The sequence below is a fragment of the Poecilia mexicana genome, unplaced genomic scaffold, assembly GCF_051168715.1.
Source record: "Poecilia mexicana isolate PSO_F unplaced genomic scaffold, ASM5116871v1 scaffold_2, whole genome shotgun sequence".
In the NCBI taxonomy this organism is placed as follows: domain Eukaryota; kingdom Metazoa; phylum Chordata; class Actinopteri; order Cyprinodontiformes; family Poeciliidae; genus Poecilia; species Poecilia mexicana.
In genome coordinates, this window is record NW_028263371.1 from 42,317,483 (window position 1) to 42,333,133 (window position 15,651).

At 40.8% G+C, this 15,651-nt stretch overlaps 2 protein-coding genes across 3 annotated transcripts; both read left to right on the top strand.

Moving 5' to 3' along the window:
- The first annotated feature begins 579 nt into the window (after nucleotides 1-579).
- On the top strand, nucleotides 580-3,448 carry hoxd4a (homeobox D4a). Its single transcript, XM_014971247.2, has 2 exons — nucleotides 580-1,136; nucleotides 1,548-3,448. Exons 1-2 carry the CDS (start codon nucleotides 737-739, stop codon nucleotides 1,844-1,846), a joined length of 699 nt encoding a protein of 232 aa, XP_014826733.2. The 5' UTR covers nucleotides 580-736; the 3' UTR covers nucleotides 1,847-3,448.
- A 516-nt stretch (nucleotides 3,449-3,964) lies between these two features.
- On the top strand, nucleotides 3,965-15,410 carry hoxd3a (homeobox D3a). 2 transcript variants are annotated; one of them, XM_088001034.1, is made up of 4 exons: nucleotides 3,965-5,442; nucleotides 9,183-9,242; nucleotides 10,786-11,350; nucleotides 12,841-15,410. In XM_088001034.1, exons 3-4 carry the CDS (start codon nucleotides 10,864-10,866, stop codon nucleotides 13,590-13,592), a joined length of 1,239 nt encoding a protein of 412 aa, XP_087857160.1. In that variant the 5' UTR covers nucleotides 3,965-5,442; nucleotides 9,183-9,242; nucleotides 10,786-10,863; the 3' UTR covers nucleotides 13,593-15,410. The 2 variants fall into 2 exon arrangements, with proteins under 2 accessions (XP_087857160.1, XP_014826732.1); XM_014971246.2 differs by lacking the exon at nucleotides 3,965-5,442 and adding an exon at nucleotides 5,463-7,568.
- The last annotated feature ends 241 nt before the right edge of the window (nucleotides 15,411-15,651 follow it).

Here is a 15,651-nt window from a genome sequence, read left to right on the forward strand (position 1 = left end):
AAGAAGCTGCAGCCCGCTCCAGCTGTGGCTTTTGGCTCCTGTGTCTCCACATTATTGATTTGCAGAGAGGAGTGCTGTTGCTGCCACTGCCCAATAGGATCCTGAGACAGTTTTAAAAAAGAGAGAGAGAGAGAGAGAGAGAGAAAGAGAGCGAGAGAGCGAGAGACAGGGGCAGATGAAGGGATGAGATTGGTGTAACTTTTGGATGACCCCTCCATGACAAAGACACTGTCCATCAATTGTCCCCAGTCATTATTTCACTGCTTTTATGCCAAAGGGCTTTTTGTACCTTTTGTTGCTTCCTCTGTTGAACACCATGCCTTCATGAAACTGATCTATCTTTATGTATAGATATAGATGGATACTTGGAGAAAACATCCACATGCAAGATTTTTTTTTTAATATTCCTCTATGTTCCTTTTCTCATAACAACACATGGATTTGAATTTGTGTTTTGCGTGCACGTGTAACTTTTTAGTGTTTATTTCTCTGTCGATGTGCAGCAGATTAATATGTTTGTTTATTCTCATGAGTCTTATCTAGGTGTGTCTTCATTTAGGCAAAAGCGCGTTCGGTTGTATGTTTACTCGTGTTTGGACCCGCATCACCTCCATTGGCCGCTCTGGTCACATGGTTCGCTAACTTTATTCAGTTGACACCAAGTAGGAGGGCTCTATGGAGGAGAGGAAAAAAAGACAACTCGAGAAAAATTAGTATTTTCTACCTTCAGAAATTAATGGCCATGAGTTCGTATATGGTGAACTCTAAGTATGTGGATCCCAAATTTCCTCCCTGCGAGGAATACTCGCAGAATAACTACATACCTGAGCAGGGCTCGGACTTCTACAGCCCGGCACAGGACGCGGACTTCCAACACCCAGGGATCCTCTACCCGCGGCCAAACTACACAGAGCAGCCGTTTAGCTGCAGCACTGTGCCGGACTCAGCGGTGCAGCCACGGGGTCACGCCGGCCACACTGCCCACTTTGACGCACAGACTGAGCAGGGCCCCCCGGTCCAAACGGCCGGACCTCGGACTTGTGGGCAGCAGCAAAACGCAAAGAGTCAAAATGGGCTCCAAGCCAAGCAACCTGCAGTAGTTTACCCCTGGATGAAGAAAGTTCACGTAACTACCGGTAAGATTTACCTCCTTTTTGCCTCCTGGTAGTTATAGGAAGTCATTTAATGTAATATTTATGGGCGTCTTTGAAAGGCCCAGACAATTACACAAGTCATAAATTTTTATAGCTCAGGAAATAGGCCACAGAAAGCTTCTGAGAGAACATACTAGCCGCTAGTGGTTTTATTTAATCTGAGGGAAATCTGTTTAAAACCATATTTTAAAAAAACAAACAAACAAAAAAACAGGGAGCTTTTTCTTTGGGGTTGCTTTCCTTAAAGTCTTTTTCTTTTCTTTTTTTTTGCGCACTGCTCACACCTACTTTCTGTTGTAGCATGTTGTTTTTGTCTTCATGCTCCACTTGGCAACATTTGGTGACTCTATTTCTGCTCTCCTTCTTCCACTTCTTATTGTTTTTCCAAACCAGTGAACCCGGACTACACGGGATCAGAGCCCAAGCGCTCCAGAACCGCATATACCCGGCAGCAGGTCCTAGAGCTGGAGAAGGAGTTCCACTTCAACCGGTACCTGACCAGGCGGCGGCGGATCGAGATCGCCCACACACTCTGCCTGTCCGAGAGGCAGATCAAAATCTGGTTCCAGAACAGGAGGATGAAGTGGAAGAAGGACCACAAGCTGCCCAACACCAAAGGCAGATCGGCGCCGGCCTCCGGCCATCTGCAGAACATTCAAAAGGATAACCAGACTGATATAACAGCGCTATAAAGGACAGAGGAGGAGGATTCAGGACGAAAATTTGTACATAAACGAAGACAAAGGCTGCATTTTGACTTCTGCATGGACTGATGTCGTTTGAGCATTATTTTTTAATTTAACAAAAAAATATCCCAGCAACTTTGACTCAAGACTGTGTCAGAAAATCAATCATTTGGTATTACTGAGAGGTTTCAACTTTTTTTTTTTTTTTTTTTGCATTTTAGGTTTTTTTTTTTTTACTTTGTTTTATTGATTTCATCACAGTCAGAAAAACATTTATTTTTCTTTATCAAGCCAAATTTTTTTATAAAACCCGTTCAAATTCACGAATTTAAACCTTTTTTCCCTCTCACGTCAATATTACGTTGCCATATATATATTTTATTTTATTATAACGCAGCAATGAGGCAAATAGATACAAAATTTCACATATTTTGTTTCACTTTTTCATCCACGAAAACGCACAACTTAGGTACTTGAAGCAAACGACATTTACATAAACACTCATTGACCTTTCTTTGCAAAAAAAGCAACTTTCTTTTCGTAACTTGTTTGTTTTAACTTATTTTGTAAAAAATGTTCGTAGCTCGTATATTATTCTCAGACCTAAGACATTCCTGCGCGTGAAGGATTCCGAGTGCCCTTATAAATCTCTCCTGACACCTTTGTAAACAGTGTACATTTTCAGAAAACTCTCACATGAAAGATCATTTGTTCTTGCATGGCACCAAATCTGTATTTCTTTCTGAGGATATTCCCAAATCCTGAATATTTAGGAATATATATCTATGTTTTCCTTGATAATTCGTTATTTATTTGATGAAAACAATTTTTTACATTTTCGCGTAGCACACACTTTCATTAAAAACACTTTCGATCAAAGTTTGTTATTTTTTTATATATAATAAGTTTGATTCTTGTGCATTTTTAACATGGCTTTCCACAAACTTTTAGAATTTAGATACAGATGGGAATCTTTTAAAAACCAAACCAAACCGAGGGCGGAGAGGGAACTTCTTTCAGGTTACGTTTCCAGGCAGATATTTCTTGTGTTAGACCGTCATTGTCCTCGGACAACAAGAAGAAGAAAAAAAAAGACCCAGAAGTTTTCCCAGTATGAAGGTCTCTTTTCTGAAGTCTTCCTCAACAGAGAGCTGAAAAGGTATTTAAACCGAAGAGCGACAAAAGCAGAAGAGGCAGGTTCATCCAGGGGACACATTTCAGCCGCAAGGACTGACCCCAGCACCCCCTGACCCGCCGGACAGGCAGCTTTTTCTCTCCCAGGCGCTATTTTTGTTTGGATGGGGGGAAAAAAACAAAAAGCCAGTTGGACTGCTTAAAACAAAGCTAAACCTGATTCACAGTAAAGGGCCAGTCAGTTCCACAGTCCTACTCGTATTTTAGCCGTATTTATATCACCACCCCTCCCTCCCCCTTGTCGAGAAGGCTCTGATTTGTATTTTGTCGTATTGCATTAATCAATATGCAATTTTTTCATCAATTTTTATTTTTGTAAATGCTTTTTACCTTGTACGGTGCTTTGAAATGTGAGAAGTATATATAAAAAAATAAAGATTTCTACTGATTATTCATTTGAGTATTTGGCAAAAATGTTCTGTCTCCTGGATGCTTATTTTCTTCACGCGGCAAAGACAAACAAAAGACAGATTTCGAGGAAACGACGCTTCCTTAACCGATGGGGTATGTACGATCTTTGTGACTGTTTAAAGAAATCTCCAGCTGTTGGAACGGAATTGCAATACTTTTTGTTTATATATATATATACATATATATATACGGCTACGGTTTTCACGGTTTGCGTTTTCGCAAGATTTGATCACAATTTGAAGCTAAGTACGTGGAGCATTTTAGAAAAAAAAAAATCACAAATGGAGCAAATGCGCGCTGCGTGGGCTTATAAGGCCTGCCCGGGAAATTATGACTTTTACTAACAAAGAATGTTTCACTTGCACGACAGCGGAAAGCTCTGTTTTGACACAAAAGGGGGCTCACTCTTCTGTGTTTCTCGTTTTCAGGTGCGATTTTTTTTAAATTTGTGAACAAACTTTTATATACGAGTGTCTGACTACACCAAACGCAGGCGCAGGTTAAGAAAGGACAAATTGTAGACACACTACATGCATAAGGACTTTTATTTAACTTAGGTTAGACAAAGAATTTACAGATTTGCATCGAAGTCTTTAAGGAAAGGGTTTGAAAAAGGTCGAAAATACCAAAAATATTCAAGGAGATAATATTAAACATTTGGATACCTTTATTTGTTTATTTTTTATTTCCCAGATGAAATAAAAAAAATCAAGAGATGTGGCCACTCAAGCAGTAAAAGATATTGATTAAACTACATAATAATATCTAAATACACCCCCAACCCCTCAATAACCACAACAAATATTCAGTATAATCAAGTGAAAAGCACAGTTTGCTCTTATCAGCTGGAGCGCATACTGTGCGTAAAAACGTCTTCGTTAACTGTGCACAGTTAATACTGTTGCTTATGTTTTTATTCCAAAAGAAACGTTATTTAAATCTTAGAAATAAAATTAATAAGAATTTTCACGTCATTCTCCCCAATTAACTAAAACCCAGATAAAAAACAAAACAAAAACAAAAAAACTAACACATATCTCTCCAATACCACATTGAGTCAGCTGTGACTCTTTTCCACTTTTACCAAAGACACAGAGTAGAAATGCATACTTTATTTGAGCTGTGGCTTTATTGGGGATGACTCTCTGCAGCGGTGACCTCCGACCCCCCACACTACAGAATCAGCTCTGATCCAAACAAAGCGGCCATAAACAGACATGTGGAAAGACAATCCGCAGCCGCACGCTTCCCCCACCCCCCATCTGTACATCATCTAGATTGGGTCATGCTCACAATATAATGTGCAATATAAACATGTCATAAACATGCAGAGGTAAAGGGATGCATGCACATGTGATCTCGGGAACTTAGCATGCCTTATTATTAGTCTATTAGCACAACTGTGATGCGAGTGGGTTTCAATTTATGGAGGAATCCCTCCATGCACTCTGCAGCTACTGGAATCGCAACACGAATTGGAAATAAACGCCCCTCAGTTATCAGGTCAGAGCAGCCTACTATACTATACACCGTGCAGCCACACTGACCTACATGTCTGAACAGCAATAAATGGGAGCCAAAGGCAGTGCCATTTTCAATGACACTGCACCCAGTGCACAGGAACAGCGCCGCTGCTCTCCATCCGGCCATATTTGATTTCCAGCTGTTGGTTTCGCAGAAGCTTCTCTGAGCCAGACAGGCAACCGACCAACCAACCAGCCAACCAACCAACCAACCTCCCCCCCTTAAGATATATTAAAGTGCGCCGTCTGCATTCAGAGATATAATCCAGAGACTATACCACTCCGCTTCTCTGTTCTCCAACCACGTGATTGTCTAAATAATTAATGCAGCACGTCCCCCTAGAAACACGGCGTCGTCATTAATCGCAAGGACTCTATCAGAGTTGAAAACTGAAGAGATCCCCCCTCCAAAGAAAATAATATCCGATACTCGGCGCGACTGTTAGCTGCGGCTCTGAACCGATGGATGCTCGGGTAGGTAAATATTTCAGCATTTTTCATGTCGCCTCAGCTTGGCAAATGACGATATCAAATGTCTGTGATATTTGATGAATTGCGCCTCCTTTCTCTGATGTGTGCGCTCCTGCATAGGCGCAGTTGTTTAGACTGTGGTCTACGGTCGCTGTAAGCGCATTTCTTCCCTGTTTTAAATAATATTAAATGTCTGCTCCAGTTCCAGAGATGACTGGTTTGCTGTCTCCGCATGGACATTTGACTAAATCTCGTGGAGTAAATCGCAGGAGCCTAAAGTCGTGTCTGTACAAAAGATGGAGTTTTAGCTAATTTATTTCTCTTTTCTCGTCAGAGTTTTATTGTATCTTAAGCAAACGCGCGCGTAAAAAAGAAAAAAAAAAGTGGACTGAATATTTTTCATACGGGAGCTTTTAAAATGAAGCAAGGATGTGATTTTTAAGGTAATTTTGATGCATAGTTTACTATAGCAGAAGATGAATAACTACTCGTATACCTTTTTATATTTTCGGCCCCTTTTTCCCCCCGTATTATTTTTATTCTTAGAGTGGCATGATTTGCTTTCGGTTCCTCAGAAGTGCTGGAAGTTTGGACAGCCTGACAGCTCTGCCTCCTTGTAAATCACTCCCAGTAATTCCTGAAAGGGTGCGAGGGAGCCTGTTTGGGGGGCCGGCCGAAAACTGTAAATCTTTCACTTTTATTACCCCTCTGAACATATGCCGGCGACGCTGTACCAGCCCTGCAACCCCCCTTTTTTTTCGTCCTTCTTCCCTTGTTCTGCAGCGACGACAACCCGCCGCTAAACCAAGAAGCCAGCCTGCGGCTTTGAAATCCTCCTCTGCTAATCCAGTTTGGTTTTTCCAACGCATTTAATGTTTTTTACTTGGCATCGAACATTCCCTTTATTTGGTGATTAATGCGGAAAACAACACAGGAGAAGGCAAGCATGCTCTTGTGACTCTTTGTGCTGCATCCATGGTGTTAAGGCAGACATACACATATATACACACACAGAGACACACACACCGACACACACACACACACACACACACACCGACACACACACACACACATGCACACACACACACAAATAACAAACGCGGGATGATAATTTGCTTTATTTGAATACAATCCACGACCAGCTGCAAGAGAAGCTCACATGTCATTTATTTCATAAATCATTTGTTTTTTTTTAAACGCACATGTCAAACCAGTGTTCTGCAGAAACGCCACTCTTCATTATTTTGTGATGCATAAAATGCGTCCGTCATTCGTTTTTATCACTAAATCCCTCCAAATATGTCGAGGTCCTGGATTTCTTGCAAAAACGTTAGCACCAATGCAACGTGAAATGGACTTGACATTTTACACGAATGCATTGCAAAAATGCTGAAAAAACAAACAAAAAAACAACAAAAAAACAAAAACAAAAAAAACCACAAAAAAACACAAAAAAACAACAAAACAAAACAAAACAACAAAAGACAATACCGATGGACTAAAATGGACACAGAACGACAGAAAACATTCCGGAGTTGTTAAACAGGCTTGTTGCAGTCCTTCATATTCAAAGAAGAAGTAGAACCATTTTCCCAATCACACACCTCAGACGAGCACATAAACGCCACCCTTTATCAAAATGGACCGGTGAGGTAAGGGCTCCCTGCTTGAAGACGAGAACAAATCACGTGAACATATATGCTTGTATCTAAAAGGCAGTGCCATTTTATTTGTCATCATAAAAGCTTCAGAAACAAGCCACCCCAAAAAAAAAAAAAAAAAAAAAAAAAAAAAATCCCCAATCTACACAGGCCTATCCTCGATATCTCACTGGCTGATTGATTGCCAGTGGATTTTTTTTTCTCTCTCCTTTCCCCCTCTTCCTTGGAATAAGGATACCTTGTTCGCTTTTTTTATTGGTAGCTGAAAGCGAGTCCTTCCATTCTTTCGGGAATACTGTCTCCAACCGGTGTATGGAAATGTCTGAAAAACAGCAAGATCAGGTTTAGGACAGCATCGTCTGCAGACAGGGAGGAAAAAAAGAGAGGAGTGAAGGATTTATTCTAGAAGCTGCACGGAGAGGAAGTCAGAGCTGAGAGGCGGCCGCTTTATGATGAATTGATTCGCAGGTAAGCAATTGCATGGCGAGAAAGCAACCTTTAACCGCGGGTTAATACAATGCAAAGGATTATTCATATTATGATGCGTTCCGTCCAAGGAGGGGAGGCTCGTTAAATATGCGGATATGGAGCTCCTATCTCTTCCTTTAACCGTTTATATAAAATGTATTTTTCCATTCAAATTGTATCGACAGATTGACTTCTGCGCTTTTCAGCCCATTATGAAAGCCTGCTTAGAGGAGGAAGAAGAAGAAGAAGAAGAGGAAGGAGTAGGAGAGGAACTTTTCTTTTTTGACTCTTGGATCGTAAATCACATTAATTTGTTGTCTTATCGTCACACTGGCGTTTGGTGTGATTTATGTGGTTTCAGCTGTATGTGGCTTTGTCAGCCTGCAACGTTGTATGTTTTGCACGGATTCATACCGGGGATTTCGACCAACAACAATAGATTAAAGATATATATATATATTTTTAAGTTAATAATTCCACAACGGAATGTTTATTCCCTCGTTTATCCACATTTTGCCTGTTGTTAAACAACTAGACAGGCGTTGAGACTAAACTTCAACTCATACGTGTTCTTTAATGTAATGCCAGAACGCGAGATTTCACTGCCGTACTATCTGACACATTTCTAAATTACGACCATTCTGTAGTAAACACTAACTGTTTCATCTTCAAATACTACATATTGATTTTGGAACAAAGGCTGATTGTTCTCCATTTCCTTTTATTTATTTATATATGTATTTTTTTTTTATTTAATCAAAATTACACCGGACGATTAAACTGAGATACTGAGGGAATTTCAGAAGGTCTGATCGACTGCGTGAGATAATAACACTCCACTCCGAGTCCCGACGCATTGTGTGGAGCAAACTTACCGTGACAACGCGTAGGCGAAAAACACAGTTCGTGTGAAAAGGGAGGCTTGTCTGCTACTAGTAACTTAGGGTGCTGAACACCAACTGGAGGGCGCATATTGTTGACCGAGCCTCCTAAAGTATTTCACAAAATAAAATAAAAATAGGGAGTAGATTTTTTTTAAAAAAGGGGGAGAAAGAAATATTTAAATCCCGTCATGTTTTACTCATGGATCCTCATGGCGATTAAAATGAAATAAATGAAAAATCTTGAGATTTATTTTTCCATCCGTTGGTGTCCTCCTGCCTCTCTCAGCGTCCAGAAGCTGATCTGAATTTGTTGGAGACTTTTAGCTACTTGAAGGGAAAAAAAAAATCCTCGTTGTTCATTAAACTTTGGCTTAATACAGAATGACCCAAAGGTCACCTAAAAACGCTTATGGCTGCTAGATGTTTGCCCTGTCGCTTTGTGCGAAAGTGCACATGTAAGACTTTTCATTCTTCAAACAAGAAGTAAAAAAAAAAAAAGTTGAATGGTTATTTAATGGATTTTAGATTATTCTGTTACTCTATTTTAAAGCATTAAATTAACTGAATATTTGTATTTCAGCTCATATTAATAAAAAAACCCATATATTTAATGTCTAAATTAACATAAAATGCATATTATATTTTAATGCTAAATAAAATAAAATAAATAAGAAAACAAAGAAGCAAGTCACTCAATGAGATATTTTTTTAACCCTTATTTGTTTTCCAGGTCGCGATGGAGGCGGTGATGAATGCGTGAGCGACATAAAAGAGATCTGCGCAGATTTCGGTGAGTAACATTTCTTCAATTAATAAAGGAGATGCATAACTCAGCCAAGTGCTAACAAGGTGATTCGTTACTACGCAGCACATTTACGCTTCCAGCACAGGAGGCTGGAATCAAAGGCAGACATGAAGGATGGCCTCGGCTTTGCATCTGCGCTTAATTCTTTACGCAGAGTCCCAGTTTCTGCACGTTTCAATTTGTTCGCAAACAAAAACAAGACTTAAATCCAGTTGGTGGGGAAATTTTTCCAGTCCATCTTTATATATATATATATATATATATATATATATATATATATATATATATATATATATATATATATATATATATATATATATATATATTTACAAACTTTACTTGTAAAATAAATAAAATTAAATAAATAAAACGCGTAAATTGGGCAGGAAAAAAAAGTAGGATTTTGGAATCGCAATTTTATCCAAAAGATGCTCCTGTAAATCACACTCTAAGGTTAAAAACAGGCTCCGTTTTCCAGCCAGAGCTGGTGGCTCGCTCTGCAGAGACGGACTGGACGCAGCATCGTTTATAAACGGTGGAAACCTTGCCAGCTATGAAATGCTTTCCCTCAGACTTCCTCCTACGCTTAGTTTCGCACTTCTGAGGGGCTTCGGACTCACTGGGAGTGTTTTGCTTTTTCATTCCTCTCTAAGGCCGTTTTACAACCAGGACATTTGCGGCCATAAATTTCGCCGCGGTCTTCACTGACAGGTGTAATTGTAATGCGCAGCGAAAACTGCAGACCCCCCGAAGACATCAATGTACAGTAAAAATGAGTCTTTCTTTTGTTTCTACTTTGGTTTTTATTTATTTATTTAGTCTGTTGTACTGAAATAGAAAATTAGGAAAATAATTTGTGAAAGCAAAGTAAAATAGAAAAGTAGAAAATACACAATATAATAAAGTAAATAAATAAATCAATAAATAAATAAATAAATAAATAACATTGGGAACATAAAACGTGACATGCGCAAGCCATAATGAAAAATGTATGTGCCACCAACGCACCCTACCTCTTTCACTTGCTCCCTCCCTTTCTCTCGCTCACGTGCACGCACGTTCACCTCGTGCACGCTCGCGTACAGCCCACTCCCCGTCCCCTCCCCTTCATAATTCTTTTAATATCAGCCTCTCGCCTGCGTAAAAATGGACCCCTGAATGCGCGTGCACGGAACAACAATTAGTGCGCGGCGGGCTTTGTGAGGCCTGTGATTAGTGAAAAGGGCATTGTGTGTATGTGTGTGACAAATGCTGATTCAGCTTATTTGTGAGCGACTACTAAAGCCTCCCAGAGGGTCCCTTTTAGTAAAAAGTTAAACTTTAACTGCTTTGTGGAAAGAAGAAGAAGAAGAAGAAAAAAAAATAGCCAAACGGCCAGACTTTGAAGCTGGTAAACCGTTGGAGTTTTGACTTGAAGGTTTTGAGGAGCAGCCACGGCCATTCTCTTTGTGCGGTCCTGATTTTTGATTATTTGTCTTTCACATTGAAGATGGTGCAGCTGTAACAAGTGATGTGTTTCTGCCTACAGCTCACAGACTGGAGCAACTGTGGGAAACACCAATCACGTGAATAATCAACACCCATTTTGTGGCTTTGAATCCACAAAATGCAGAAGGCAACCTACTATGACAACTCTGGACTGTTTGGAGGCTACACCTACCCCAAACCAGACTCCTACAGCTATGGCCCTGCTCACCAGTCCTACCCTGCTCCTAACATTGACACAGATTACCAAGGCTCTGTGTGTCCTATTCAAACCTCCACGGTCAGGCCACCTCCAGCCCTTAAGGACAGTGACCTGAACGGGGACTGCATGCGGCAAAGCAGCAGTCAGAGCAACAACAACAACAGCAGCAGCAGCAGCAGCAGCAGCGGTGGCAGCAGCCAAGCGAACAGTATTTCTGAGCAGCAGGTACCCCCACTGTCTGCTGCCTCCCCGAGCTCCAACAGCTCCACATCCCAGAAGAAGAAGTCTCCAAGTAACAGCGCGTCGGGCCCGGCCACCCCAGCCCTCACCAAGCAGATCTTCCCCTGGATGAAGGAGACCAGGCAGAATTCGAAGCAGAAGAGCAACAACAACTGCACTGCTGCAGGTAGAGATCCTGATGGTGCGTATGTGTGTAAGAGTGTGTGGATAGCATGCAGGGCCGGCCTAAGGTATGGGCAAACTCTACTCTTATTGGCCCCAGGAGATCATGCTGATGACACATATGCAGGAAACGTTTCCAAAACTGAATGTTGTGTCAGCAGAGTCATTGTGGAAATGACTCTCCATCTCTAAACATTTTCCACTTTGGTCTAATATCTATAGCATAAACTACACTCAGCTGAGTAAAAACCTGAAAAAGTGTCTTCTGGCAGACCAAATATTAATTTAATTAGGAACATGGTGAACAATTTACGCCATGTCTGATCATATTCTTTCTCTTATGTTTTGAACTCAGGCAAGCTTCATAGACTCATTATAAAATATAAAACATGGGAATGAATCAAATATGTTAATAACAGGCATTTTATTTGAAGTGCTGTTAATTTACTAAATAATTTAAAGTGGCTGACTTAATTGTAAGCATAGCATTCTGCATTATGGTCAGTAATCTCTACTTTCTATTGAATAAAAAAAAAAACTAACTTAAGCAGGTTGAGGTGCTGTTGTGGCTGGAGGGTGTAACTGGAAAGTTGCCCCCAAATGAAATCCTGCTTTGACCCTCATTCACCTGGCAACTGCAATCCCACTTTCTGGTTTATACGTGAGCTGGAAAATATGTTATTTCCCCCACAACATTCGCCTATCAAATTGCATCAAAGATTTGCAACCTTTAAACAACAGAGTGCCAAAAAGTTCATTTAAAATACCATTTAAAAACCGTTAGAAAGGCCATTTACAGTGTAAAAAGAAATATGAAGGATAAAGGAAAGACCCATGAATTATGCACAGTATTGTTTCTGCAAACAGGACTGAATTGTGAAGACAGATTTGTTTGCATTTTTGCTATAAATGTTCAGAGCATTTAAGAGATTCTGCAGATATTTCTCCAAATTTGGAAGCCACAAGCCATGATGTCTATTTCATATCTAAAAAGGAGTTTGATTTTCCATTTAAAAAATACAAACAAACAAGTAATGTTGGTTTAGGTCATAAATCCAACAGAAAAATTGGCTAAAGTGCATAAGTGTTGTTCCCTTCAACGTATTTGAAAGCCAGGCTAGCTAACCCTAACCCCAGCAAGAATTGAGTAAAGCATATAACAGAGTAAAATTAATTTAAAATATTGCTTAAAGATAAAATAATACTTAGAAAAACACGCAGTAAATACTTCTGAATAACATGAATGACACACTTAAGATAACATTAATAGTCTGGCAAATATTTTCATTCCAGTCTGCTGATTTGGAAACATGAGCCTGGAGTTAATGTTTAGATTTTGTGCCCCTGTAAGCCTCCACGTGTGGCAACGCCCCTGGCCTTGTTCAACCTTGAGCCGGCGCTGTTTGTGTCTGGGCCTTAACACGTTTACGAATCAGACGAACTGCTTTTCGTGTTTGCACGACAACGCTAAGATGCTGTGATTTGTCTCCTCAGGTGGGGAGGTGAGTGATGAGAAAAGCCCGCCCGGACCGGCCTCCAAGCGGGTCAGAACTGCTTACACCAGCGCGCAGCTTGTGGAGCTGGAGAAGGAGTTTCACTTTAACCGCTACCTTTGTCGCCCACGGAGGGTGGAGATGGCCAATCTGTTGAACCTCACCGAGCGTCAGATAAAGATTTGGTTTCAGAACAGGAGGATGAAATATAAAAAGGATCAGAAGTCAAAGGGGCTTGCGCACTCCCCGATGGGACACTCCCCGGACAGAAGCCCGCCGCTGAGCGGGCCCAATCACACCGGATACGCGGGCCAGCTCCAAAACGTGAACAGCCTGAGCTACGACGCGCCCTCGCCGCCGCCCTTCGCCAAGCCCCAGCAGAACATGTACGGCCTGGCCGCCTACACGGCGCCGCTGGGCGGCTGCATCCCTCAGCAGAAGCGCTACCCGGGCTCCGAGTACGAACACCACAGCATGCAGAGCAACGGAAGCTTCGCCAACGCCAATTTGCAAGGCAGCCCCGTGTACGTGGGTGGGAACTTTGTTGATTCCATGCCAGCCTCGGGCCCCATGTTCAACCTCGGCCATCTCCCCCACCCATCATCCACCAGCGTGGACTACAGCTGTGCCGCTCAAATCCCAGGAAACCACCACCACGGACCGTGTGACCCCCACCCCACGTACACAGACCTCACCTCTCACCAAGTTTCTCAGGGAAGGATTCAGGAAGCGCCCAAGCTGACGCATTTGTAATATTATGACGTTTCTTGTGCGTGCGTGTGTATGTGTGCGTGTGTGTGCGTGCGTGCCAAATTACGTTGCGCTCTTTTTTATTACCTCACTAGACTATTAACTATGCTCCGAGAGAGCCGTGTGTACTATGACAGTATTATTGATATTATTATTAATGCTATTGTGTAATTATTTTCTAAATAATACAGCTTTGTCCATTTCTCTTAAAATTTGGAGAAGCTCTAGCCTGATTGTTAATAGTTCTTTTGTTGTTTTTTCCCCTTTTCGTTTATTCTCAAGTGCAATGCGCAATGTTTGACTGAATATTTCATGCCGTTACTTGAAGGTAAGTCTTGTAGATCACAAAAAGTAGAAGCTCATTCTTAGATGGAAAGATTTTTAGGGGGAAAAAAAAGAAGAAAAAAAATTGTCTGCTTGTTAAAGGATCTCATTTTTTTCCTCACCCTATTTATTTATTGCGTCATTAATTTTGCATAATCCCCGGCACTATAGCATATAGCCTATTTAATTATTTAATTGCTTTTGTATTGCACATTATTTATCGTTTATTATGCGAGTATTTATAAGTGTGGATTTCCGTTGTTGCCAGATCGGACAGAGCGGTGCACTTGTTGGGCAAAACAGGGTTTGTGTATTTTTTATTTTATTTTATTTTATTTTTTCAGAAATGCTGCCAAGTATTGATGGAGCATTTCGAATTGTATAAATCTGAGACAAATGGGGGCATTTTATAGCGAGTAAACATGTCCACGGTTAATCTCGTGTCAAAACCTTAAGCGAAACGTAGACTATCGAAAAATCAAATATTACGCACACCAGCATGTCATTTTGTGTAGTCCTTTGCGTTTCCTTTTTTTTTTTGTTGTTGTTGTTATAATTATTTGTCTTCCATTGTTATTCCATTCAGTTGGACACCCATAAATTTATGAAACCCCGATGATATTGAAATGTTATATTTTATTGTGTTTAACATTTTGTAAATAAAGTGCTTAAACTTGTATTTGCTCGTTGAGATTTGTTGGTCTCTGTACACAACGCCGCAGTGTCTCCTTGCTGCCACTGTAGCAGCGCGAAGGAGGTTTATTGACCCGCAGCCTTCACTGTACAGTCCAAACAGACAGAGACGATCAATAATTAGACACCAGGATATCTAAAACTCATCAGACGGCTCTATGCTCCCAACGTAAAGTGCATTTTAGCGGAATAAAAGGCTCTCGCGAATATTGATGTTTTATTGGTATGAAGGGAAGTGAGTCTGTGGGCTTATTGCATCCTCCACATGTCGCTTATCATATTTTAAGACTCGGCCACATGATTAGCCTTCCTCCCTCGTGCAATAGAAAGGACCAAATAAGCTCTTACAAGTAAAGAGCGGAGAGTAACCGCTGGCGGTTTAATTGATTTCAAAATACTAATAAAGCAGATAGGTGCCAATAAAATAAAAAAAAGAGAAAGAGAGAGAAAGAAAAATAAAATACATTGTGGCGCTTTGACATTGGGAGAGACACGGCGATGTGTGTGTGTGTGCCTGAGAAAGAGAGAGAGGGGGTAGAAAGAGCAGTTCATCCTTTATTGCTCCTGGAGAGCCATTTCAAAGCTCATTAATCAAAAACTCGTCGCTTTCAGGCTCCTCGCTGATTCCCCCCTCCATGTGAACAAAGCATTTGCATTCCAAATCCAAGAAACACATTTCTAACCGAGCCAATCTTGAATGGTGGGGGGAGAGAATTAAAAAAAAAAAAAAAAAAAAAAGAGAGAGAGAGAGAGAGAGAGAGAGAGAGAGAGAGAGAGAGAGAGAGAGAGAGAGAGAGAGAGAGAGAGAGCACAAGTAAGATGTTCTGGTTTTCTATAAGATGATAGATCCTGCGATTTAAGAGCGCATGAAGGCAAATGAAACTCTTGTCACAGAAATGATCAGCGGCTTTAAATCTGCGCAGGTTCACAGTCACTTTCATTCCCTTAAACTTTCCTTCATGCCAGACAGCCGTCTGAGCGCGCAGTTAAAACAAATCCCTTCAAACAAAAGCTATTAAATTGATCTGATCTTTCAAAACAAAGA

Bases quoted from the DNA above. Each gene is read 5' to 3' on its own strand.
- hoxd3a (XM_088001034.1), top strand. From the start codon at position 10,864: ATGCAGAAGGCAACCTACTATGACAACTCTGGACTGTTTGGAGGCTAC. The intron at 11,351-12,840 runs GTAGAGATCCTG...TTGTCTCCTCAG, and splicing joins CAACAACTGCACTGCTGCAG to GTGGGGAGGTGAGTGATGAG.
- hoxd4a (XM_014971247.2), top strand. From the start codon at position 737: ATGGCCATGAGTTCGTATATGGTGAACTCTAAGTATGTGGATCCCAAA. The intron at 1,137-1,547 runs GTAAGATTTACC...TTTCCAAACCAG, and splicing joins GAAAGTTCACGTAACTACCG to TGAACCCGGACTACACGGGA.